The sequence below is a fragment of the Poeciliopsis prolifica genome, unplaced genomic scaffold (assembly GCF_027474105.1).
Source record: "Poeciliopsis prolifica strain line A6 unplaced genomic scaffold, Auburn_PproV2 SCAFFOLD184, whole genome shotgun sequence".
Classification (NCBI taxonomy): Eukaryota; Metazoa; Chordata; class Actinopteri; order Cyprinodontiformes; family Poeciliidae; genus Poeciliopsis; species Poeciliopsis prolifica.
Genome location: NW_026562559.1, coordinates 161,336 through 189,055, shown reverse-complemented (window position 1 = coordinate 189,055; position 27,720 = coordinate 161,336). Strand labels below are relative to the sequence as shown.

Here is a 27,720-nt window from a genome sequence, read left to right as displayed (position 1 = left end):
CTGAGCACTCCCACACTCATGCACTCCACCGACCTGCTGCATGAAAGAAAAGCTTTCAGTTTAACAAACTGCACTCGCTGCACACAGACCACGACAAAGGTGAGTCGCTCCTCGCTCTGTTGTCGCTGTGGGACGATAAACCACCATTACCAAACATCTCCGCTTCATCCTCAGGTTTATGTGGACCTTTTCAGCAATTTCAGAGCCATAATGTTAATCTGGGTCTTTTAAACTAACTGCAATGTTTACAATATTTGATATTTGATTGAATGTAACAGACATAAAGAGGCTCCTCTTACTGATCGAAATCTTTTCATTGAACATTTACATAAAAGGTGAAAAAAATCCTACAAATATTGTATTTCCTCTTCTGAAACTTCATAAGAATGGCTTGAGTAAGTTTTTTAAATCTAGGAGGATGACCTTTTAAATCGTGAGCGATTTAAAAGGAAGGCCGGAAAACTGAGTCAGGCAATAAATCGCCAAAGGTTTAAATCACCAACAATGAGCCTAAGGGTGGTTTCAAATATTTAATTAACAGTTTTTGAAAAAATTTTCTTTAATATGAATCAAGATTATTCCAGCAAATTAGAACAGAGCTGCCAACCCGGAAAAAGAAAATAGATATTTAACGTTCAACAACGTTTTTTAGACTTCTGCAAAATAAATGACATAATTCATACAGCATGAAATGTTTTTTTTATCACCAGAAGAATATGTGTAATAGTGATAACATTTTGTTCAAATGTGAAAATTACATCATTCTAACATGAAAAATATGAGGACAAAGTTTTCATGTTAAACCGCGTCACTCGGACAGCGGCGCTACACTTCCGCATGAGATCAAGGAGTCAAAATGTAAAGATTTTGGCTCATTAGAAGCTTAAATTCAATGAACCAGAGCCAGATAAAACATTTTCACAGAGAAAAATACCAGAAAAGAGCCAAATCAAAGTTCTGCCACTACATCAATCAAACAAACAATCCAAAGTTTGCGATAAGATGAAGAGCCGGAAACCTGTGTCATAATCGTCGGTCTTTTGTGATACATTAATTAATTTTTTTCCTTACATCTATCATCCCTAGGAAATCGTTTACGTCTCTTAGTGTTGGTGTTACATTTTTTATCATTACGTCCGTGTTTTGGTAGGGCTGTATTTTGTCTTGCTCCCATTTCATATTGCATTTTCATTTCACAATATTGTCTCAATTTACTGGTTTATTTACTGCTAGATGGGTGCCAATTACTGATAAGGTAACATTTGAAGCCACTTATATCAAGTTAAAGATGAGCAAATAAAAAATTTGTAGCACCATTTCAGACTTGCATTCATAAAAAATGTAGAAAATATACATACATATTTTTCTTCTGCTTCACAAATGTTTCATTCGTTGTGTTGGTCCATCACATAAAATCTCAATAAAATACATAGAGGTTTATTATGTGAAAAAAAGAAAAACTTCAAAGGAGTGTAAATAGTTATAAAAAGAAAACAATTATAAAATAAAACTGCTCTAAAAATATATATACTTATATATCTGATACAGAACATTATTTTATTTGATAAGAGTTTTTTGAGAGAAAAATTAACTCATGATAAAATAGGAGTAATTTTTAAGCTAATGCTAGATTAGCTGCATTTGCCTAAATTTGGGTCAGCTAGCTTTCATGCTACATGTTTTAAATTAATGAGGTTAAGAGTCCAAATTATCGGTCACCTCCAAACTTGGAGAAATAAACCGAAGCTAAAAGTGGCTACTGGATTAAAAGGAACCAATTTCTGATAACATTAAATGAGTCATGCTAACGCATGCTAAGCCATGTTAGCTTGTACAAAACATTTTCACTTTAAGAATGATCAGTTTGATGATTGTGAATTATTCTTTACCCATGTGTTATCAGACATTCTCAGTAAAAACTGAAAAAGAGCCGGACATACTTGAACTGTTCTCAGTTTCTATGCTAACGTGCAGCTGCTAGCGGTTGACGACAGCGTTTCCTATGTCTAAAATTAAACCCAAGTCTCTGATTTTCTCCACAACACTAAACACATACAGCCTGAGAAATGTTTTATTTATCATATGGTGCTTGGGAGCCTATTTCAAGTTATTTAATGTTATCATGACATTTTGTGCTAAAATACGTAAATTTGAATTATTTGGTGGCTAGCTTCCAGACTCAGGAAGTGAATGGTCAAGTGCAGCACTCCTCTGTTAAACCTTGACAAACGTGGGCGATGTGAAAATGCTTCTTTATGATAAATACTGCAGTACCGTAAGTACGTTGTGGTTTTCAGTCTCTTATTTTCCCCTCACAAGAATTAGCGTAACAGTTGCTATAGAAATATTAAGAGGAAATAACATCCTACTACACAGATCTGAGTTGTTACACATTTTCATTTGAATACCAAGCAAACGCATATTTACAGTTGGATATTCTTCTAGCATCCAGAAAACATGAATGGATTCTTGAACCTCATCACTTTATACTGAAATAGGCACCAGGTGTAACAAATGAACATAAAACAAAGATGTATTGTTAATAAAATGTAATGTTTATATTATGTTTTAGCTTCCAGAAGTATTCCATCTACTTAATAAAGCAGATACATGAAAATGATTAGTGCATTGTGACATTATCTCTACATATAAACCTGAACACATTTTATTGTTGGTAAAATATGGTGGCGGCAGCATCATGCCATGAAGGTGCTTTTTCATCAATGGGAAAAGAGTCAGGTCTGGGCTTAAGAGACTTTCTGGTTGTGATGGAAAGCAAATACTCACCCTATATGGAACATGGCGGTGGCAGCGTCATCCTGTGGGGATGCAAAGCAAAGCCGAACAAAAGCTGTTAGAGGCTGAAAAAAACCTGAGACTGAGGCAGCCCAAAAATACAGACACAATTAGTAAATTGACCTGAAGGCCACAAAATTCATTAAATTAGAAATGGTGTCATTTTTTTTACCTACTCAAAAATAGTACTTTTATCAAAGTCTGTACATCATTAAAGATCTGAAACAAACATGTCTGTCTGGTGAGTTTTTGGTTAAAACATGTTTGTTTTTCATTCAGTGGGAAGAAAATCCAGATGTTTTATTGAAGTAAGAGTAAAAATATTTCATAATAAAATTACTCAAGTAAAAATTCTCAGAAAAGTAAACATGTTTTTAAAAAAATGACAGAAGTAACTATAACTGAGTAACTGTAACTAGTAACTGCCTGACTCTGGCTGCTGGTCACTGTTTATGTTGTGGTTAGCGCCGCGTGCCGCTGGTTAAATCCCGTCTGTTTCTGTGTCATGTTCTCGTTTTTGGCAGAGCAACTCGCCTCATCAATGATTTAAACCCTCGCAGAGCAGCGCCTTGTTCTCTTCACCCTCACTGTTGTTCACACAGGAAGTGAGGAAGTGTTTGCTGTCATGGTTTTACTCAGCCACCTGTTAGCTTGAAAAATAACAGGATTGGCAAACCAGATGCTGTGGTGATGCTGTGAGGGCAACTCCAGGAAGCTGAGCTGTCATTTTCAGATTGCTGTTCTGACTTATTGTTGTCTTTTACAGACAACCTCTCTTCCTCTAGTTGTAATTTAAATTTTAAAGATTTCTGTCCATCTTTGTGGTTGCCAGATGGAGTTTGCTTGCAGCCATGTTGTATGTAACTGGGGCCCAGATGGAACGCGTGAGTAGCATTGGGCAACATGGACTTAGAAATACATCACGATATTTTATAGGACTATGGTGAATAATGATAAACTATGTATTACTTCATTTTTATCTGACAGACAGATGCAGAAAAAAAGGGATTTATATCACTAAACTGCACATAGATTCTTTATTTAACTGTATTTTCCATATTTACAGATATTTGTTGATGCCTTTGTGGAAAAAAAAAGAAGAAAAACAATGACTGATCTAAATTCTTACAAGAAATGGTATCACAATAAATGATAATCTGATAAATGCCCATCTCAGACCAGTCCATTCCCTCAAACATGAGGAATGTTTTATCAGGACTAATATTCAAACAAAGGTTTATGTCTTCGAACCTTTAGCAAGTTTTAAATAACTAAGACAAAAATGTGACCAAACTCTTTAAAGTTGATAGAACTGTTTGTTCCGTTGAATTCATCAAAGCTTTTCATATTTAGCTTTTTAATTCTCTCTCTAACAGCAGGTAATTCTCAGTTTGGACCCGAATATGAAAACAGAACGATTCTACAAACAGGTGACTTTCTCACACACTTCAGCAAAAACTCAACATTTTCCAAGTCCAGTGCTTCTTAACAGTTGTTTTTCTCTCTCAAGTGAACGTTTTTATTCTCCAGAGTATTGCAGCGAGATAACAGGAAAGCATATTAAAGAGGAAACCTCCATGCCTAAGTGTGTGTGTGTGTGTGTGTGTGTGTGTGTGTGTGTGTGTGTGTGTGTGTGTGTGTGTGTGTGTGTGTGTGTGTGTGGGCATGCCTGCAAAAGCAAGAGAAGAGAAAGACTGCATAGCTGTGCAGGTTGCAACTCAACAAGTGGAAAGTCCATGATGTCAGAGTCATTTTGATGCATGATTAAAAAGTCAGGCAAAATGTGTTTAAACAAGAAAGAAATTAAGAAGGAAACCAGAAAATACCAAAATAAATAAGAAATAATTTAACACTGCAACAAAAAATACACGGAAAGAAGCAAAGATGTTGTTGCAGTGTTAAAAAACATGAGAAGGAAACAGAAAGAGTTCAAAGTTAAGTGATATTATAAGAAACAAGTTAAAAATACAAGTTAAAAAACCTAAGTAACAAAGAAAATCAGGACACACCTGACTTGTGCACCTACTTGTGCGTAGTTGTCAAGTTGTCAAGACTTTCTAAACGAGTGAATATCTGATCCTGCAGCTCTCACTTCAGCGGGAAAACACCAGTAATTCACACACTCCAAAGCCTCCGTACCTCTTCAACACAATGTCAAAAAGACAGACGGCTTCCAGATTTCTCACCATTTAAAAAATGTGTGAAAATAATATAACATGACCACTTGATATATAATGTTAGAAATAGAAGAAATCTCACAAGTTGTACACATTGGAAATGCTGACTGAACTTATCTGTTATGCAAACTTCTGTTTTTTTTTTCTTATTTGCACGAGATCAAATTTACTCAAGAGAAGAATCTTGTTTAAATCTGCCGTATCACGGTGTCTCTGTAGTGACATGATAAATTGAAGAATTAAGCCGTTTAACCTATTTTTGATGCATATCTAACACTTGATGGTTCTTGTTTCATCAGATCCACGTCCTCCGCCGCTGCCGCCACGCCGCCAGAGAAAACCTCGACCCATTTCCCTTCCCAATATGCCTTTTCTCCCCACTCAACTTCCTGTCACTCCTTTCTCTCTTCCTCCTCCGGTTCCTCCCAGACGTAAGTGACCCTCAATCAAACTCTTAAAGATTAAATATGGATGAAATGTAATTACTTTTCCAACCGATTTTTTCTGATTCTTCCAGTTGATTTGCTGGAAGAGGAAAATCGTTTTAAGGTCAACATCAACGTCATCTCACTTGGTCTTGGAAAACTGGCTGACATGAGCCAAGGTCAGGACACACACAAACCAAACATCATCATTTTCCCATTAGTTTATCCTATTTCTGCTTTGCAGATGCAGGCCTGGAGACCTTCCAGAACCCGGTGATTTGTGGGAAATGTAGTGCTGCGCTGTCATGTCTCAGCTCAGTGTGGAAGAAGGTAAATATTTCATGTCAATATAACCAGGTTTTTGTTTTATTTGTTAAAGACGATCCTTCCTGTAAGAACACAAATTAGCATTTTAAGTTTGTCCTCTGTTGTGCAGTTGTGGGTATGCGAGTTCTGTGGATATGAAAACGGTGTAGACGAAAGTTTGGCCCAAGTGTGCGTCGGTCAGCGTGCGGGTGTGCGTACTGACGACCTCTACCTGCCGAGAATGAGCGAAGACGACTACCAGAACCTGGAGGACACAATGGTTGTTTTCTGTGTGGACATTTCTGGCAGCATGACGGTCACTACAGAGGTTTGTGTAAAACAGAAAACTTCAATGAGAAGCATTATGCAAAATTCAAGTTGTGCATGTTTTTATGCTTCCATTTAATTGTCTACTACATCTTAAAACAACGCAAGAGCCAAGTGCGTAAAAAACCCAATGCAGATAGTTTCTGGCAATAAGTTAAAAGTTTTGGTGTCTGGAAAATGAGTAGCTTCAAAAACCTGCGGAATGTAACGTCACAAATCAGCAGGCACCGCGCCGTTCCCTAGCAACCTCAGTAAACCCAGCCTGTTACCTAGCAACCCCGGTGAAGCCCAGCATGTTTGGTCAGCTGGTTTTACCACTGTATGAGCTGTACAACGTACAAGTGTTTTGTTGTTGACTAAACATCCATAAGCCACTTGCTCAAAAGAGACTAAAATCTTATCTAAGAAAAAACTGCAAAACTGTCATGAGCATGTTTTCTATACTTGGCCACGCCCCTCAGGGTCAATTTTTTCCAAATTTTCCAAAGATACACTTTCACAGAAATGTTAAGATATACTTTAAAATACAGTCTACCTTTCTGCTACATCTGTATTTAGTAGCTGAACCTCAACCAACTGAATTCAGGAGCGACTTGAGAGAAAACAGCTAAAAGATCTGCATGTTCAGCATCTCCAATAAAAAAAAAAATGTAAACGATCTGTAGAAATACCAAGAACGCAAACCACAACTGATAAAAATCTGGCGTTTTAGCTCTGATAACAACAGACTAAATGGCAGTGTGTGTCACTGATGAGAAGCACTTAAAGCACAAGAAGTCACTCACAACAAAGACTCGGCTTTCACAACAGATATGATCTCTCTGCTTTCGGTTTCACAAACACGTCTCCATTAGATTCAATCAGGACGCCCTATTTGGCTTTTCTTTGCTCTCTTCTGAATTTTCCTTGTGTAGTTAAATTTGTAACTTCTGAAAGGGCATTTTAAGCATATCTCTATGTTTTATGCATTTGCAAGATGGACGTTGTGTTGTTTTACGTAAAAAGAGAAAGAGCTGCAAGTAGAAACACCTACATACGTTTGACCACAAAAAGATCATAGTACAATCACTTCTCTATGATTTCTCTTTAGGTGACTTCCGATAGCGGCTCAATGCTTCACATATCCAGATTAGAGGTGAGACATTAATTTGTTGTTGATGATTAAATTAAACCCTGTGTGAAATCTATTGATTGTGGATTACTTGGTGGATTGCTGTCATCCAACAGGGAATCCAGGATGCTCTTCAGAAGACGCTAACGTTCACGCTGCAGCAGACGCCGCACCGCAGGGTGGCCCTCGTCACCTTTAATGATGAGGTAGGACTGATGTGCCGGCCATTTTTGAGCCAGACGTTCATATGAGTTGTTTTTTAGGCTGCATTCACACCAATGCTGTTTAGTCTGTTTCAGTCAAACTGTGGTTTGTTTGGATTTCTTGGACGCCTCTGTCATATAACTAGGTCCCTTTGCAATAAGCCATTGTTGACTCAGAATGTGCGGTCAATGAAGTTCAAAGTTGAATGAAACCTTTGAAAATGAAGCATTTAAGGTTAAAATGTGATTTTGTTTGGTCACGTTTTCTGCTGCCTGTCCGTCAGGTTGTTATCTACGGGGATGGTACTCGGACTCCGCTCACCATCAAGGACTGGGCGTTGGTTGACTACGAACACATCTGGAAACAGGCTTTGGGTTACAGTGTCCCTCACTGCATCGCTGAGACATACCAACATCTCACCCAGAGAGTCAAAGAGTAAGAAATTCTGTCAAAAAAGTAAACAAAGACAACTCATTGTCCACTATAAATTTAAACAGCGTAAAAACACAGAAACGCTACTGGTGTTTTATATTTCCATGTCTTCCAGGTTAAGGGAAAATGGAGCAACAGCTCTCGGTCCGGCAGCGTTAGCTTCAGTAGCGTTAGCATCAAAATACCCCGGCTCCAAGGTAAGTGAGGAGTAACTCCTGCCAACGTTGACATTTCTAAAAATTGAGAATTCCCAGAAAATCAGCCAGAAATATAAAATAATGAATCCCCCAGCAGGGGGCAGTCAGAAGCTCTTTTTACTGTGCCCTTTTAAAGGGGCAGTATCATTTAAAATTGACTTTTTTTAAATTTACATCATGTTATTATGTTATTCCCACATCAAAAACATACCTGAAGTGCCGCCTTGAGTTTTTTATATACATTTGAGAAGGAATCGTCACCTTTAATGATGAGGTAGCACACCTTTCAGGTGTGCTAAACGGCTGGGTGGCCGAGCTCCTGTGACACGAGCTACTTCTCAGTGAAACACTGGTAAAAAAAAAAAAAACGTCAATAAAGGCTTAATAATGGAGCAATGTTGTAATGACTTCCTGAAGGTAGAGTTTTAGAAAGAGGAGGAGTTTCTTAAAGAGACAGAGGCCCAATTTCAAGTGAAATTTTCTATTTGATATACATAGAATTTAATAATGACTGAAGGTACCATGGTTATCTCATTATCGGTATAAAACGGCACTATGAGCCTGGAAAATACATCATACTGCTCCTTTAAAACAAAATATGCATAAGTCAGATCTTATGCTAAAAAAAAAATGATCTTATACGTAATTTCATCTGAAAGGTTGAATGTTTAATTCAGTTGTGTCACAGCTTTATTTCAATGTATGCTGCAGGTCATTTTGTGCACTGACGGCAGAGCCAACATCGGACTCGGAGACATGGAGCAAGTTCTGTCCTGTAATGCAGAGGCTTCATATTTCTACAGACAGTTGAGTCTGCAGGCAGTAGAGAAAGGGTCAGGAAACACACACACACTAACCTCCCCATTAACTCCACGCTAGAATGTTTTTGTTGTATTCTTAAGAATAAATAAACAATTTCTTGTTTTTTTCAGAATCATAATCTCAGTGATGTCCTTTAAAGGGACAGACTGCTGCTTGGCTGATATTGGGAGACTGGCTGATGTGACTGGAGGAAGGGTGAGACACAAAATTAAGCACATTTAACTGGTTATCTTGGCACAAATATGAATTTATTAAAATGTCTAAAGAAGAACAAAGTAACACTGTTTTACATTTAAACAGGAAGCTGGTCAGGCAGTGGTTAAGCCTTTTTACTCAGCATAACGGCAATTTTACAAATGTCTACCAAAGGTTAACTGAAACTATTGTTGTGTAGGTGTGTTCTATTTTTTTGTTTGTGAATGTGTTGGTGTTTTTTGGTGTGAGCTGTAAGCACATTTACTCAAAATATTATATGGCAGTTACAAATGCAGAAAATCTGAGGTGTAAATATTTTTGTATTGTAGTTTTGAGCAATGCTTGAAAGCATGGAGGTCAGGCATCACAGCAGCAACATAAAAGCATGCTGAAAGAGAAAATGTTATCCTTATTGTCACTCAATTACAAGAAAAGGTTAAAAAAAATACATATATTTGTATAAAATGTGATCATAAGTTGATGACAACAAAGCTTTATGTTTTAAATATTGAAATACTATCTGACTGGTGGCGTGACCTTTTCTGTTTTATCCAGAGTTGTATCCACAGTTTCCACCCCATTGTTTTTTATTTTTAAGCATTTCAAATATGGTGGCAAAACCTTAAACTGCTGCTGCCCCAGTTACTCAGCAGGTAACCAAAGATTGAGTGAGTTCGTCCATGTTTCTGACCAGCAGATTGAGCGGAAAAAGCCTTTAATCTGCCTACATCCCCCAGAATGCTTTGCGGTTCTGGATCTGAGTTCTGTGAATATTGAACATTTTATCAGGATCTAATATCTATTGACATAGATTATGTTTCTATTGTGATATAAGTTACTGATTTATTGTCCAGCCCTAACATAGCTCATGTACAATTTGACAGATTGCTGCCAGACATTAAATCGAAAATCAGATTTTACAATATTCAAAGCATAAACAATTAAAATAAGTCTAAAATAAGTTAGACTCTTATTTTAAAGACATAAGCATAGCATTTTTAAAGCATTATTCTATTTTAAAAATTACTGTCAAGAAACTGATTCCTCAATTGCTAAAATTGAACAGAGAAGCTCTGATTTATACAGTGTAATTTAGCAGCAAAAATTCCCTTTTGAATCAAAATTGTTGCTTATTTTCTCAATATATAATTTTTGATTAACTGTGATTAATAAATTACAATTAACTCGATTAAAAATTTTAATCGAGTCGCACCATTGCTCACAACTCATCCAGAGACCATAAACCCTACACTGCCATTGTGAAGACTTCATAAAAAATACATTTTAAACTCTTAATGTTTTGTCCCCCTCAGGTGAACATTGTTAGCATCGGCACCATGGCGACAGAGATCCAGTCCATTTCTGAAGACAACGTGTTAGCAACAAGTGTAACTGCAACCCTGCTTGCTCCTGACGGCGTGTGAGTGGAGACTGAAATCAAACACACACCAAAAAATATAATTTCAAGAGGGAATCTGAAACTACATGATCAATCTCAACTTGGTATCAATATAATCAATATTTTGGACCAATCCGCTCACCTCTGTTTCTTGATAATTGGTCAAAATGTTATGGCTTATTGGTCAATTGATATATGAAATAGTTCAAACAACTAAAACATTTCTTCTCCCTGTAGATATTTCCCATATGAGGACGAGAACAATCACAAGCTGGTGAGAGAGATCGGAAACGTAACAAAGGGACTGGAGATCACCTTCCAGTTTGCTGTGAAACCAGATTACATGGAATGTGAGTTAGTCAGAAATAAAACATTTGAGCACAGAAACAAAAAGAAGTTTTGTTTTGCTAAGAGATGTTGTTTGGTTACAAGATTGTCTCCAGAGGAACACGCTTCCATTCCAGCTGCAGCTCAGCTTCAAGAGCAGAGACCAGCAAAAAGTCACTCGCATCATTACCGAACAACGGCCAGTAACCACCAGCAGGTTAAAAGCAAAACCACAGCTTACTCCCAGTATCACCCAATAAACCAAACTGGTTTGTCTTTTAGATTCTTTGGTATTGACTTCACTTGGTCGGTTTTGTCTAAAGTAAGATTCCCCTGGGAAGACTCAACACGGCGGTGCTGGCCGTCCACTGCGCTCAGCTGTGCGCCGGTTTAACCATGGACGGCCGCGTGGCCGAAGCACAGAGGCAGCTAGCAGCTCAACAAGACCTGCTGCAACACATCAGGTACTACCAACACTGCCCGACAGGAAGTAGTGAGGAAACTACTTCCTCTCTGAGATCCGAGCATGGTCACTTTCTATCAAAACCATTGAATCTCACTGAGTGTTTTCACATCAATCCATTAAATTTTGAATTTTTCCAAGTGCTGTCATTGCACATCTCACTACATGTTTACCAGACATCTAGTAGTCCGGTCGACTCGGTTCAATTAGGGACCAAAGCTGCAACATTTGTCATGTTTCCAGCAGCTATTACCAAGATTGCAACTTATAATTTTCATCAGTTCCAATCATGTTCAGAACTGAATCCTTTTGAATTTGAGGTGAAACACCTTCAAGAAAAAGAGAAGAAGAAGAGACTTAGAATCCCATCAGAATGCAGGAGACTGGTGTGGGAATAAATCCATTCATTTTAAAAGGCTAAAGTTGGGTTTTAAGACTTGGCTCATTTTAATTGCTGGGTTAAACGTGTATTGATTATTTCCTGTCTGTCTGCGTTGCAGTAGGTTGAGGCCAATCCAAAAGGAAGAGAGTATCTATGGTAACTGGATGGAAACCATGACCACAATTTGTGGCAACATGAAAGCAGATTCTCAGGTGCCTTTGCATTTACCGTCACACCAGCCAACACTTTTAGTTTCAGCCATAATAGAAAAATAAAGTTAAACTCTGAAGAAAAAACATGCCAAACATGTTAAGTTTGCCTGATTGAGACATTAAATGCAGTAAAATTTAGTTGTGCCTGATTGCATTTAGATTAAGAAAACTATGAATGTAACTAAAAGCAAATGTTTTACAATCTTGCAGTTTAAATATCCCATAAATGCACATTTGTTCCCTCATTTTGGAGCAGTGTCTGTCGGACGAAGCAGCTGAGGTGGTGTACCAGATGAAGAGAGCCAGAAGCATCAGCAGCAACTACATGCCACCCGTCCGGAAAAAGGTCATGGAAGGAGTGTAAAAAAAGCTGATTCTACAGAAAGAGAAACATACAATTCAAATTCATGAGCGGTTTAGTATTATTTGTCTATATTTTACCTGTGCAAAAGCTGCCATTTTAACATAAAGCCAAAACTATTTTGGTATTTTATTTTCATAGTTTTAAACTGATGTTAGAGAATGTGATGTTTAGATAACAAATTTGGGTTGAATACAGTCCAAAATGGATCATGTTCTCTGAATAAATCGGAGCAGAGCCATTAAGCCAAGTGTTATATTTCTGTTTTATAGAAAGTTTATATATAATTTCTCTCTGTTTCATGTCAAATAAAGACTTGTGTTTTTTATTGCAAATAAAATCATGTTTCCTTCAATTACTTCTCATATTGTTGTACTCACATCAATTTACCTTATTTGATTTAAGGCCCTATCTCAACAATCCACCAAAAGTTTATAAAGCTTAAGTTGGGAAATTGTAATAACTATGTTCTGATGGATTCAAACTGATTTTTTAAAAAACATTTACCAACACTGTTTAGAAAATGTTCAGCTCAATTCAACTCAGTTTAATTGTTTTAAACTGTTTTGTAGTTAAACCCTCTTCTACTTTACTCGCTTTGATTTGATAATTAAGTTTTATTAAAGAGTTAGGGGAAATCAATCAGATACGCCATAGATACAGAAGAAAAATCTTCTGCTTGTTTTTGCTGCCAACAAGTGGCGAGAAAATGAACTGCAGTTCCTGTTTGGGTTTGCTGATTCATTTAATTAATTACTTGAATTGTCATTGTGATGTAGCGTTAGCAGAAGGAGTGATCAAACCGGTTCTGGTTGAAAACAGCCGGTCTACCAGAACACAGAGTCATTTATCAGCAATCTGAACGGCTGATCTGCAGATAATTACATATTTTTACAGTGGCGGAAATTTACCCAAGGTCCATTCTGTCTTAGTGAGTCACTGCCAAACAATGAACTTACATAGCTGGGCTCTGTTGTTTTAGCTCACTCTGTTTCCAAGTCCAAATTAAAACTCTTCACTTCAACTCTGATCTGCCTTCTTTTGGTTCCACCCAAACACCAACCATGACACATGTTTTTTGTTTGTTAAATTAAAAATACATTACCTATTTTATTGCAAACCATTTTTTTAAATTATGCATCATTAAAAAATAATTTAAACTAAACCTGGGATTTTAAATGAACAATAAAGTCTGTACAAATGGACTCATAACTCATTTCCGTCCTGCAGGTTTGTCTTGTTAGGAAAAACAATAAGAAACAAAAACACCATGCAGTGTCCTAGATTTTTCAGCTGATGTTTTCTCTGTCTAGATTTTATGTTAGTAGTCATAAAAAAATGTGAATGTGGGTCAATTTCAAGAAAGTCCCGCATTATTTAGTTATGTTTACTAAATATGTGCACTCAGTTTAAATATGTGCAAGTCTGCTTTGAGTGAAACTCACTGGATGTTTGTAATCCTATTTGGTACAAACAAATAGGACTATTTGTCCTGATAAAAACTGATAAAATATTCATAAAAGAGGATTATCTTGCATTTTAGTTCAAAAATACATATTTTTAGTTTTAAACCTTTTAAAATGTAACTAAAATTTTTATCTGGATGAACCGCCCTACGTTGGACCTCCTGTTCTACATTATTAATTGCTCCCCCTTGATTAAACTGCCTTGACAAAGTTTTCAAACTCCCTGAGTGTTTTTGCATTTTGGGTCTATTCAACCACAAACTTCATTATCACATCACACCAACCACACCAAGCAGCAGCAAAACATGGCGGTGGCCGTGACATGCTCTGGGGATGCTATTCTACATCAGGAAAGGGAATCAGATCAGAGGTTTTTGTAAAATAGAAGGAGCTAACTACCAAACAATCCTGGAAGAGGATAAACCTTCCAGCAGGACAACAGTAAACATACAGCCAGAACTCAAATGAAAAAAATTAAAAAATAGAATGGTCAAGTCAAAGCCTGGATATATATCCAACTTAGAATCTGTGCAAGAGTTGAGAAGTAAAGTTCAAATGAGTTCTTCTTACAGTCTGACTGAACTAGAGATATAATACAAAACAGGAAGGGAGTGGAAGACTGTTACATGGAAAACCAGAGGTGCAACTAATCAGAAACAGAATCAGGAAAACATTGGTACAGCTTGTCTGAGAGACCTTCCATGATGCGTGACGATGTCACGTCAACACCTAAAAGCAACTGTGGGAAACCCTACAAATCCACGTGCCCTTAGACAAACAACTAAAACAAAGAGAAGTGGTGAGCACATGCTCTGTAGGAGAGGTTTTGTAAAGATGGTGACCTCTCAGAGTCTGACACAAACAGATCAAAACATGAAAACCCAAGTTTTTATTAAAAGACTGAGTTTTGGTCAGTGACTCTGGTTTAATTAAACATCAGTCAACTCCAGGGCTCCAGATGTGAAACTAAACACAGCCAGGTGTAAAGATGAAGTCGAATAAAAATTGAATGCTTAACAGTTTGACCATATGGAGGTCGCCATTTTGTTGGACCATACAGAGGTCGCCATTTTGTTGGACCATACAGAGGTCGCCATTTTGTTGGACCATATGGAGGTCGCCATTTTGTTAGACCATACAGAGGTCGCCATTTTGTTGGATCATGTAGAGGTCGCTATTTTGTCATCTGCACAATTAAAACTAAAACACAAGATGTCAAAACTGCGGCCACAAAACATCTGGATTCAGGCAAGCTACCTCAAAGTTTCCAATTGGCGTTATACACAAGACACGACAAACAAATAAATAAAAGTTACCGGTTTGTGATCAACTGTTACTACAGTAAACAGGAGCTAACACTATTAGCACAAGCTAAGCGATATTAAATCAACTAATATAACAATGCAACATCTATAAATCTTTGCAAGACACTTTTCCAATGTATTTGAGAAAAATTTTGGTCGCGAAGCTTACCGTTAACCGCTTGATTTGGAAACCGAAGCTTTTTGCGATCTTTGCAGCAAACGAACTAATTTCCGGTTGGCATGTCCAAGCAGCAGCCGCTCAAACACTAGCACTTCCGGCCGACTTTTTTCTTTATTGGTTCGGTCCATCTCGTTTTCATTTCCTCTTGATATTTCTCTATTGCGATCTGGTTCAAATTGAAGAAGCTGAGCGTTACTTACTGCGCAAAAATGACGGTTCTGTTCTACCTGGTCGGAGCTAGCATGATGCACCTAGCATACGTCATCTACCCAGGATGCATTGCACCGTAAACAACATGGCTACGTCCATGTGAAAATATTTTTATTTAAATTTTGTTAAGAAAAGTAAACAGCCTGCAATTCTTTTTACTATGTTATTTTAAATACATATTTCTATTGTTGCAATCCTTTTAAAGTTTTTCCTATGAAAACAATATAAAATGTTGTTAATGCACTCTCACTGCGAAATATTACACTCCTCAAACAAAAAAATAAAATAAAATTAATGAAATTCGAACAGTCCAAAGAAATACTGGGAAACTTTATTATGGTCATATTATGTCTGCAGATCGGAACATTCAAGAGTTGGCTTTCATACAGCATTCATCCTCTCTTCACAGAAACCAAGAGAGGATGAATGGAAAAAGCACCACAACATTCTTGAAAAGAATCTAATGATAATTTCTAAGTAAAACAACAGAGTACAAGAAACTCTTAATTGGTTTCAGAGAAAGAATGTCAAACTACTGGAATACTCATCTTGTTTGTTTACCCAGAACCTTCAATATTTGAAGGCAGTTGGCATGAAAGAATGTGCCAAAATCACACCTCACCAACACCGACTTCATTCAAGAGGCATGAATGAAGAAAAAAGCTTTTTCACCAAGAAATTAATAAATTTTTGTGATTTTGGCCAGTATTTAGTCCCTGGGTTATTTCATGTTTATGACTTAATTTATGGACTAAATTGACTTCTATTTTTTATTAGTTGTATTTTCATCATTACTACTGTGTTTTCAGATTATACCTCTAACAGCTTATAATCTCTTAGGCTTAGAAACAGGACCAGGTCTACAAGGACGTGAGCCCTGGGACTGTTCTGTCCCCTAAAGAAAATATATTTTGCTAATGCAATAATTAATAGAAAGTATCATACATAACTAGGTATGAACTGATAATACCAACTAATGATGGAAAAATCTGTGAAAATGGGGGCCCTGAGCTACGGCCCCCATAAGTGCCCAGGTTAAAAATAATGGCAGAGTTCATTTTTTAAAAACAATTTATATATGTTTTTGCATATATAAAAATATACATTCAAACACCCACAACAAACCCTCGGGGTATAACTTAAAACAAACCAAGATTGTACTAAAAAGGGACAACAAAAAAATAACAGCATTGGTAATAAGGAAAAAAACATTTAAATAAAGGAAAAAAGTATATTTGCCTGTACAGTAACTAAATATATGTATAAGTATACAGATAAATAAAATAAAGTTTCAATCTAGTGCCTAGATAAAGTGTCACTCTCTTGATAATCTTAGGTGCTGTTCTTTTATTTATTATTTTATTTTCATTTCAGCTTGGTTGCTTTCAAAAATTGCATGAAGGTGTCCCATATTTCTTTAACTTCACTGGTCTTGTTCATTTCTCCAAAGCAATGCAGGGAGCCATTTCACAGAACGATGTTGCAGTTTTAGGACTATGCATACGTTTCCATTTCCAGCTAATCTCCATCTTAATGAGCAACTCAAACTATCTATCAAAGGGTTGTTGTAATGATGTTTGGCAAGTCTTTGTTTATGCTCGGTTCCAGGAAATACTTTACCCGTGAGAAATGCAGCTGAACATCTCCTGAAACACAGCTTCAGGATTGGATCTGTTGACTTTTGACCTACTCTGCAGCATATCTGAGTGTGTTCCTTTTAGCTTAACCAGTCCTGCCACTTTTACCTGCTAAAATGAGAGACAGGTGAGTGGGAGTGGCTTTGCAACGAAACACCACCGCCCTCAATCAGGTACGCCCACACGCAAGATTTGAGGAAGTTTAAATCCCAGACAACCTCAACTGCTGCGAGCACAGAAGGTACGGGCCTCAAGCGTCTCTGCAGGGCTTTGGACTTACAGCTTAAGGTATCTGCTTGTTATTCTGAAGTAGGTAAAATTAATATGTTTCGACAGCATATAAGTAATGTGTCACATTGTGTTATTTCGTGGGGATTATAAAAGTTTTTTTTAATTAAAAATACAAAACTTACATAAACGCAAATTCACAACAAAATTTAGGAGCTTAGAGTCAATAATTTCTTAATACTGATGAAAAATAACTTTTTCCACTGTGAGATTATTTTACCTAAAACATGCAAAAAATGTCTTTATCTGCCAATCGAACTAGAACATTTTCATCAATATTATGGATTATTGACTTAAAACAAGCCTGAAAATTTACTTATAAGTCAGTTTTATTTCAAGTGTGCTAAAATATTTGCATTAAAAACTAGACCAGAATTCCTTGGTAAGATTTTGTGTTTTTACAGTGTAAGAAGTGAATTATCTGGACGCCCAGTTTGTGTTTAGCTCTGTTTGCCTGTATTATGGTTTATGAAAGGTTAATATTCTCTGATGTGACTACATGACTCTGTTTGGGAAAATTTGTAACATTTATTGAGTTTTATTTTTGAAACATGCTTAAGCATAATAATTTCTGTCTTTATTATTACCGACGTTATTACTAAAGTCTGAGGTTACAACGAAGCACCATAAGAACTGTTCTTCTTATGTTTTTTATTTGAGCTTGACAAACTTTTAACCAATTTTTTAATCCCTACTGGTGATAGAGACACAGGACTACCTCAAATAATTAGAAATGTATGGATTCTTTTCACAACAATACTACTTGTTTATCGCCTTCTTTAGCAAAGGAAGAACATACTTTACAAGTAAAGAGAAGTTTTATTGGACATAATCAAATATCAAACACTGGAAGGAGGGTTGCTTTTGAAAGTCAGTAAAGATTTGGCATTTAAATAAGAGATCTTTAGTAAGGAAGGAACATTGTCTGTCCAAAACGGAAACCTGGGTTCATTAACCAGTAATTGTCAAGAGATCTGTGCCAATGCATATGTAGGAAAAAGGTCAAACAACACTTAAGGGTTAACACCAATTGCTTCAATAATTGAGGATATAAAAAATATTTAGTTAGAATTTGTTTTATATTGTTTTGCCCTTCAATTATGTTCAAGACTCTATGTGTGCTTCCTCCCTCTCCTTCTCCATATAGCAGTTATACATTTTAGCCCAAAACACCAAATCTGAACAGCAGATGAATCTGAAAATATTTTATGTAATAGAAAAATATTGGCAGGTTGCAGCATTCATGCCTTAATGATCTGGTACCTGTATGTGTATTTGAACTAAGTGTACGTGAAAATGAGGGAGAGAATCCAACCCCACTTCATTCCTGGAGGTTTTTTGAACATCCTAATCTGATCTGAGATAAATGTTTGGAACAAACCTCCAGTATGCCATGCTTCACTATGTTTAGATTTTTTTCTATTAATCCTTAATTCTTCCTAATCAGATTTTTAGGGATTAGGAATTGTCATAGTATAACGGCAGCTACAACGGCCCGTCTTATGCATCTGTGTCAATGTAGGGGGAAAGTCATTCAAGGCTTTAGGGTTAACATTAAGAAGTTTCTTACAGAATTGTTTCATGTTGACTTCAAAACTCCAAAGTGGTTCACAATACATGAAGTCATTCATGAAAACATTCACCTGGTGATGGTGGAAGCCACTGCTGACTTTCTGACCATCACCAGCAGACAAGGTGGTTGGAGTGTCCTAAGGTCACGACTGACCTTCTGCTTTCTAGAATATTCTGTCTAATTCATGCCTGTCCTTTAGTTTTGTTTTCAGGATGTCTTTAAATGGCAGTTTTTTGACTGAAGACCAGTTCACATGCTCTATATGCCTGGATGTGTTCACCAATCCTTCATCCATACCATGTGGCCACAGTTTCTGCATGGCCTGCATCACCACATACTGGGATGGATCTCAGGTGAGTGATTGTTGAAGCTCCCTTCAATCGTCTTTTGTTTCTTCATTTTTGCTCTTTAAATTTTCTTGTCAAAGGTAGAGCTGCTTTAACTCTACCTTTGTTGAATCAAATAGTTAAATACCAGCTTCCTGCTGTCAGCCCTTCATGACTGGAGGTACAACAGTCACAAGGGCTATGTTTCAACTGTACGATCTTTCTTCCATCTTCATTACCTATTCATTTGTCTGCTGGCGTTTCTGATTTGATCTCTTTCTCCTGGACATCCTTTCACCTATTCCATCGTCTTCTTCCAGGTTTTCCAGTGTCCTTTATGTAAGAAAACCTTTCAGAAGCGACCGGACCTCCAGATCAACAGGACTCTGCGAGAGATAACCGATCAGTTCAAATCTATGAAAGGTGGAGGGCCAGTGAAGGACAAGAAGGGAAAAATGATGGGACACACAAATCACAACTTCATGGCAGAACTAAAAAAGAAGTTGCCAAAACCTCTGCCCAAGAACGTGGCAGCTCTGACCGGCACGGCTCAATCCCAGGGTAAGTAATCGAAAGGGTTTGCAAAACGTTATCACATGTTGACATCACGTACAGCTATAATAAACAAAATGTAGAGACCACACAACTTCTAAAAATTGAGTGAAGGTTTGGACTAGGACGTTTTTCAAAGTTTCATGCCTGTGGTAAGACACAGATTAAACGGTGGATGGGAACATTTGCTACGTCAGAAATTATTTGGCAAATGCATTTCCATTTCCTTTTAGCGCATTAATAACTTTTAAGAAAAAAAACCCTAAAAGTTTAAAACCCTTTTTGAGAAACTGATAGTTATTTTGAATCTTAACATCTCTATCAACCTTTTCTTATGCGATATTTCAAAAAACCCATGAAAACATGGCCAGTGATTGAGAAGCTGCGGTTTCAATGTATTTACTAGAAATGCAGCATGTTGTTGAGACTCTGTTACGTCAGTTCTGATTTGTTCTAATTAACTTTTGTTCGTCATGGTCATCATGGTTTCAACATGGTGCAGGTGCAAAAATTTTTCCTCTTATTTTGCTACATTTAGACTATTGCCATGGTGTGTTATTCAGTTGTTTTCTTCTGTAACAACTGGGAGCAACTGACTACAATCTCAAAAGCTTAAATACTGCCTGTGACTCCAGGATGATATTAGTTACAACATTTATGAATGAACTAAAAACGCAGAGCAGAGACAATGATCTCATCACGTTAAAAATGTTTAGGGACAGATATATGAGGAGAAACAAGAGAACAGCAACATGGAGGTTTCTCCTTTATACAATAACCTTGTTGCTCTGGTTGGTTTCATAACAAGCACATCTGTGAAAGCTGCCAAGTTCAGGTAATTTCACTTATGCAGGAGATACATGACTTTCCTGTCAGGGTTATGTAATCCAGCGATGATGGAGCGATGCAGGAATGTTGAAATGCCGTCCAAGAGATGAAATGTTGATTGTTAGATTCTGTTTTCTTAAATAATACAAATAAATTACATATTAAAAAGGACCTAACAGTTTTTCTGGGGTTTCTTTTTGGCAGCGCATTCTTTCCCAGGTCTGTCCACGTCAACTTTGTACCCGACTGCCACAAACACGATGGCTCTATCGGTACCGGACCACTACGGGTCTTCCAGTCTGAACCACAGCCCCGAGCATCATCATCTTCATCCTCACTTCCCTCATATGATGCCCCACTCCAACAATCGCAGGAGGTTCACTCTGAGCGGAGCGGCCAGTAGCCAGAATGTCCCTCTGTGCGAAATCCATAACAGAGGAATATTGGTAACTTTGTATTTCATTCACATATTATTGGTATTATTTTATGTATTGATATAGAAACTATAGAGGAAAATACTAATCGCTTCTTATGTTTTTGCTTATTGTTACATCTAAATGTTTAAAATAATCAAATAGGTTTAAATATTCCTTTCTTTAGAAGTGTTTTAATTCAGCCACATCCAGGGTGTCTCTTCAGAGCATCGACTTCTAGAATTTGACTAGGCCACTTTGTGTTTTTTTATTTTTAACCATTAAGAAGCTGGACTTGCTGTGTGTTATGCATCATTTTCTTTACAGATCATTCCTTGTTTTTTCTGTTTGTAAAGCTGTAGAAATAATGTTTTAGAAACCATTTCCAGGTTTTCTAGTTCCAGAAACATCCAACGACCCAATTCTGATCTGTTCACCCCCAAAAAAGCTGATTTGTTCCACTTTCATATATTGTACTAAAAAATCTGATTTATATCTGAACAGATGCAAATAATGACTGAAAATAATCAGAATTATGAAATTTAGAACAAAAAATACAAAAGAAAAAAAAAATCTGTAATGGAGAAAATACATTTTAGCAGCACTGTAACTTTTCCTCTTTTTGCTTCCAGCTTTACTGTAAATCTGACCAAATGTGCATCTGTCCTGAATGTGCGATCGAAGACCACAACGATCATGACACCATCACTATTGAGGCCGAGTGGATGGAAACTAAGGTTAGAAAATAAAAGCTTCTGCTCTTGTTTGGACTGACTTAAACTGACTGAAAGAAATTAGCAGCGGTTGCTCAATAAAGTGCAGATGCCAGCAGTTTCCTCATGCTGAGTACATTTCCATTTCACAACTTACCTCTTTGTCGCTGATCGTACCAGTTTTACCCTTGTGCACTGCAAAAACATAAAATCTTACTACTTGAAATAAGACAAAACTAACTTTTCTGTAAAATATAGGAGCTGGTTTTGAGTGGATAACTCCTTAATATTGATGAAAAAGTGCTAGTTCCATTTGCAAATCATTTCACTTGTAACTATAATAATTTTTCCCATATTAGTAAAACAATATGACTGAAACCAGTATTTTATATCAATATTAAGGAATGACTGACTTAATATTGGTGGCATCATAATGTAGAGCTGAGTGTCTGTGTTCCTGTTAATAGCTGATAATATACTTATAATCTGAGCCAGTGGGAGCATTTAGGAATGTAGCTCATCAAAAACACATCACTATTATAAACTTTTATAATAATGTAAAGCCTCAGTTAGTAGGATGAGATGCAAAGTCTGTAATCCCAGAAATGAACTTTAAAAATAACTGTTATAGGAGAAATCAGAGCCATGATGTTGGTAGTGAGTGTGATTCATGTTGGTTGTGTTGCAGTTTCTGCTGAGGGACTCTGAGCAGGACGTCCGGGACATGATCAGCGAGAGGAGGAGGAAGATCGAGGAGATCAGACAGACTATGACAGAACTAGAGGTAAAACAAACACAACCTGCACAATCTAAGGTTAAAATCACATCTTCTTAAACAAATTTACCTTTTTTAAATTACACAAAAAGTTACCTCTCATAAAAAAACATGTTCTCATTAGTTTTCTAAATATTTTTAGACCTTTTAAACTTCATTAAAAAACACCAAAATTAAATTGATCTTTTGTATAGTTTCTCAAATTTTGCCTTTCTTTTTGATTTACTGTTAAATGTTATGAACTGGTTTTAACAATTGTATTTTTGCTTGTTTTTTGGTTTTTTTTTACCTATTCAGGATATTTTTGACAATCTTGTGATCTGTATCAATAATAGTGATATTTTTTATTCAGTAGTATTAATTCCTACTAATTCTCTTTCTTTGGGATTGTCCTTTTTAAAAAAAATAAATGTTTTACTAAAGTCTCTTTGTGAATATCAAATATTTTGCTATTTTAAAGTCAAATTAAGCCCTGGTTCCAGTGCTAATTGCCAACCAAGTGTTACCATAATCTTCAGTTTCTAAGTGTTTCTCTAAATGACCTTCACCCTGGTCAGATGGCGGTGGAGCGGGAGACGTCGGGCACCGTGTGCCTCTTCTCGGCGCTGGCCTCCGCCATCGAGCGGTCCCAGGCGGAGCTGATAGAGGTGATGGATAACAGCCGCAGGTCGGCGGAGCACCAGGCTGACGCCATGATCCACCAGCTGGAGAGGGAGATAGAGGAACTGGAGAGGAGAGAAGCTGCTCTCAGTGACCTGGCCACGTCAGAGGACCATGTTCACTGCGTCAGGGTCAGTCAGAACTTAAGGTTGGTTTAATTAGAAAACTCTGGATGTTTTTATTAATTTGTAAATGTTCCTCAGAGTTTTTCCAGCCTGTCCACACCTCCAGTCACCAAAGACTGGACCGGAGTGTCGCTGAAGAAAGACCTGGGGACGGCCGCCATCTACAGATCTTTGGCAGCTACGGTGGAAAAGTTCCAGCGAGATCTGAGGAATATTCTAGAAAATGGTTAGTAAACGCAAAACAAGAACAAGGAGGGAAAAAGACACATAGTTTTGTACCAAAGTGCACAAAAATATGAACACAACTCTTTTTGATCCAAAAGAGATGAACTTCTTTCATGGTAGTAAAGAGCCGGTTTGGTTAAAGTGTTGAAGCTGAAACTTCAGTTAGTACCATTAATCATTAAACACTGCCCTCTAGTGGTAAAGTTTTGGTTAAAATGAGACGTCTGTCTTTTTATTCCCTTAAAAAAACAGCATATTGTTGTTGCACACAGATTAAATTATGAAACTGTTGTAAAATAATTCTAATAAATTAAACTTCAGCTTTATTGATCCCAGCTCCTGAAGCACTTTGTTGTTTTTCTCCAGGTTTTCCCTCTCCGCTATTGGAGGCCAGTGTGGCACAAACAAAGCCCAGTGAGTTTTACTCTTGGTTTGAACAAACAGGATGCAACACTTCATTTAATCACATGAATAATTTTTTTCCTCACATGAAACTTCACAATCTGTAACATGTAAATGTATTGTTTGTTTCTCCTGCAGGAGAAAAGAAGATGCAGGATTTTGCACGTATGTAAAATTAAATTAATAAAATCTGCATTTTCTTGTTTGCTATATATTTAACTTGAATAAGAAAAAATTAAGAAATTTTGAGGGTTTAGTTAAATTTCTTTGTTTATGCACATATAGCTTCAAATGTTTTAGAACAACTAAAAGTTTCAGATCCATTAATGCTTGAGTAATATTTCTTGAACTACAATTGTACATATTCACTTCCCATTCAACATTTTATGTTAGGATAACATTTCAGATATAAAAACACTTAGCATAGCTTAGCCTGAGAACAAGCCAACTGGAAAACAAAATCCATATATTGTAAAATGATTTTCTCAAGTGAAAATTGATTAACCAAAAATATATTTTTACAACTTTTTAGTTAAGAGCTAATGCTTAAAGAAAATGATTTCTCAGTTTAAGTTAGTCTATTCTCAAGTATAATTATAGAATTGTACAATTAACTAATAACTTTTCATTTTAATAGCATGAACTGGCATTGTTACGTGAGTTTAGACCAGGATTTTTAGTCATTAATTTTCATGTCATGGTTTTTCTACAAAGTGAACGTCACTCTGGATTCCAGCACCGCCCATCCCAGACTGATCCTGTCAGAAGATTTGAAAAGTGTGAGCTTCCCGTTCAGTTATCACAACATTTAACCACTAAGTTTTGTTTATAGATTTTAGAAAACCGGGCTAATAGTCCATTTTTCTGCAGGTTTGGTGTGGAGATCGATACAACCACGTTCCAGATAATCCAGAGAGGTTCAACAGGGTGGTCTGTGTCCTGGGGAGAGAAGCAATCTCCCATGGGAAACATTACTGGGAGGTAATAGGCTGAAAAGTTATCCTACTATAAAATGTTGAATGGAAAGTGAATATGTACAATTGTAGTTCAAGCCATATTACTTAAGCATTAATGGATCTGAAACTTTTAGTTGTTCTAAAACATTTGAAGCTATATGTGCATAAACAAAGATTTTTTTTTTTTTAATTCAAGTTAAATATATATCAAACAAGGAAATGTAGCTATTATGAATTACTGACTCTTCAGTGTCACTTTCTAGAAACCAAATGGGAAAAACATCTTACTTTCTGTACACTAAAACATTTTTTAAAAAGTATGTTCTGAGTAAGAATCAACCTACAAGCTTTGAGAAAGTAACAGCTGGTGTTCTGTAAATTTTACCAGTAAACTGCGGAAAAGGCACAAATGAACCTTCAACCTTCTTCAAATAAACCTGCAAGTTCTGTGTAATTTTAGGAAACCTGGGCTGGACGATGAGCGTTTCATATCAGTCAATATCAATTATTGATGATTAGATTTTTTGGTCTAAATATCTAAAATGCTATGAAACTTTGTGACTGGATGTAAACTGTCAGCGTTACTGGCTGGACAGTTTTGTCTCAAGCTTTCAGGATCTGCTCTGTTTGACGGGGGAACATGTTGCGCTTCCTGTGAACAGGTGGAGGTGAACGGGAAAAACGGACTGGGATCTGGGCGTGGCCAGACAGTCCGTCAACAGGAAGGGGAAGATCAATTACACCCCAGACAACGGCTTCTGGTTCCTCAGCTTAAGAGACAAGTGAGTTCATCTTCTAGAAGATGGATAAAATGCAGGCTTAAAGGTTGATTTTTTACAAAAATACTTTTAATAGAGAACTAAATGGAAATGCATAGTTTCATTTTATCACTATTGTCAATAAATATTGCAGCAATAAAGTCGTTTCAGATAGAAAGACGAATAGATTTTTTTTCAAATTACAAGAATAAAGCAGAAAAATCAGCAGAAAAAAGTCATAAAAATACTAGAAAATCATTTTAATAAAATAAAAATTTGATCATTATTTGGATCTGAGGTAAAAACACTGTCCAGTAAATAATTATGTCCTTAAAATCAACCCAATTATTTCCTGAATTGTTTAAAAGTCCTGCTGATAATGATTTTATATTAATAAGTTAGAAGATTAAGTATCTCCTTATTTGTAGAACTGATACCAAAAGTTCACAATAATATTCTTTTTAAAATTTTTTGTGCAGGAGTTATTACACAAGTACTACTATATTTTAGAACTATTACATTATTGTCATTCAAATTTGCCATGTGACAACTTTATTCTGGTAACATTATGACTTTATTTTCACATTATAACAGAAACCTCCTCACGTTAAATCCCTGTGTCTGGCTGTGTGTCCACTCTTCCCATCAAGGCTCTACAGGCAGTCATTAGAAATTTAATTGTTTTCTTCTTTTCCCTCAGACACAATTACGCCTTTCGCTCTGAGCCGTGCACAAACGTGGAGATGAAACTTCGACCTCATAAGATTGGAATATTTGTGGACTATGAGAAAGGAGAGGTGAAAACAAACCTTGTTTTACTTTCAGAAACTCATCAATCTAACGATTAACGGCTGGATGTGAAACCTTATTAAGTTAGTAAACTGTCCTTGTTCTTTTCTTCTTCCCACAGGTATCTTTTTACAACGTCGATTCCAAAGTCCACATTTACTCTTTCCACGACATCTTCACTGAAAACCTCTTCCCCTTCTTCAGCCCCTGCACCAACAAATCAGGAAAAAACGAAATGCCCCTGATCATCAGTCCAGTAAACATGGAGTAAAAGCTCCTCAGACACTTAAAATGAGTTGCTTCTCTTTTGTTCAGCTTTTTCCATCTTTATGAGTAGAAATATAATGTGATAATTTAATACTGGAGATCTGGAGCTGGAATCCCAGGATTGTTTTGTTTTCTTGTTGATGCTTCAAAAAACAACCTGAAATGTTCAAAATGTGGAAAACAGCAATAATTTCTGACTGGATTTGGTTTTCAGTTCTTGTACCACATTTTATCCCTTCTATTTACTTAATTCCTAATTTACTTTATTCAGGAAATATACCTTTAAATGGGACAAACAATGTGGTTTCTGAATAAACTGTTGTATAATGAACATTTTTCATGATATCTAGTAAAGCAGTTTTTGTTTAAATGCCATTTTCTGCTACATTAAAAGGAGAATTTAGATGTTTTTGAAGTGGGGTTCTGTTGAGAGGTTATTAGCAGCTAACAGCTTACCTTCAGTCTCTAGTCATACAGGATGACAAGAGATTAGATGCTAAAGCTAACTGCTAGTCTGCCTTTAGACAAGAGTAAGACAATATCTACCATCTTGAAAATTTATTAGTTTGCACACTTCCACTAAAGTGCTAGTAGCAGAGCTAATTTTTTTGTTTAAAAGTTTTTGCTAACTTTGGAAATGTTCAGTGCATTTAGCTTCCCTTAAGTTAATTTTTCCAGATGAATTTTAAAGCACTAATTTACTTTGCTGTTTTGTAAACGTTCAGTTTAATAAAATTTAACAACTGTGTCAAAGTTTTGTTTTTTTACTGTTAAGAATAATTAAATGCTTATGTTAATGCTCTTATTTTGAAGTGGGTGAAGGTTATTTACACAGCAGTTCTGTTAACTCTCCTCATTTTGTTTTTGAAATGTTATTGAGCAAGTGGCAAAAATACAGCAAATGAACAAATAAGGAAAATGTAAAAATACAAAACTCACATAGGGAAACAACTAGAGGTGATCATCAAATATATGCAAAATATCCAAGTGTCACGATGGGTGGAGTGGCGGTGGTGAGGTAAACACTGAATAATTTTAATGCAAAAATGTCCAGAAAATACAAAGAACAGAGGTAGTCTGCGGCCATGATTTTATGTTAACACTGTCTGCCATAAAAGACACAGCGGTACCAAAGT

General features: G+C 36.5%; 2 protein-coding genes across 3 annotated transcripts; both read left to right on the top strand.

Annotated features, from left to right (window-relative positions):
* Positions 1–84: 84 nt before the first annotated feature.
* On the top strand, positions 85–12,408 carry LOC129356670 (circularly permutated Ras protein 1-like). Of its 2 annotated transcripts, XM_055026240.1 has the most exons (19): positions 85–99; positions 3,629–3,680; positions 4,173–4,226; positions 5,273–5,404; positions 5,491–5,577; positions 5,643–5,728; positions 5,835–6,032; positions 7,122–7,166; positions 7,259–7,348; positions 7,630–7,781; positions 7,894–7,975; positions 8,687–8,808; positions 8,908–8,992; positions 10,306–10,412; positions 10,629–10,741; positions 10,824–10,935; positions 11,042–11,182; positions 11,682–11,775; positions 12,032–12,408. In XM_055026240.1, exons 2-19 carry the CDS (start codon positions 3,629–3,631, stop codon positions 12,137–12,139), a joined length of 1,860 nt encoding a protein of 619 aa, XP_054882215.1. In that variant the 5' UTR covers positions 85–99; the 3' UTR covers positions 12,140–12,408. The 2 variants fall into 2 exon arrangements, 1 of the variants encoding a protein (XP_054882215.1); XR_008605441.1 differs by lacking the exon at positions 12,032–12,408 and having other exon boundaries at positions 11,046–11,182.
* Positions 12,409–17,173: 4,765 nt separating this feature from the next.
* LOC129356666 (E3 ubiquitin-protein ligase TRIM39-like) lies at positions 17,174–27,331 on the top strand. The gene is given in 16 exon segments (XM_055026239.1): positions 17,174–17,222; positions 18,995–19,148; positions 19,442–19,682; positions 20,706–20,947; positions 21,547–21,651; positions 22,316–22,411; positions 22,960–23,193; positions 23,266–23,413; positions 23,779–23,826; positions 23,953–23,979; positions 24,529–24,593; positions 24,685–24,795; positions 25,433–25,444; positions 25,446–25,552; positions 26,229–26,325; positions 26,439–27,331. Coding segments are annotated over 15 exon segments (1,824 nt in total). The 5' UTR covers positions 17,174–17,222; positions 18,995–19,007; the 3' UTR covers positions 26,589–27,331.
* Positions 27,332–27,720: the final 389 nt, after the last annotated feature.

Bases quoted from the DNA above. Each gene is read 5' to 3' on its own strand.
- LOC129356670 (XM_055026240.1), top strand. From the start codon at position 3,629: ATGGAGTTTGCTTGCAGCCATGTTGTATGTAACTGGGGCCCAGATGGA. The intron at 5,578-5,642 runs GTCAGGACACAC...TCTGCTTTGCAG, and splicing joins ACTGGCTGACATGAGCCAAG to ATGCAGGCCTGGAGACCTTC. The intron at 8,809-8,907 runs GTCAGGAAACAC...TGTTTTTTTCAG, and splicing joins CTGCAGGCAGTAGAGAAAGG to AATCATAATCTCAGTGATGT.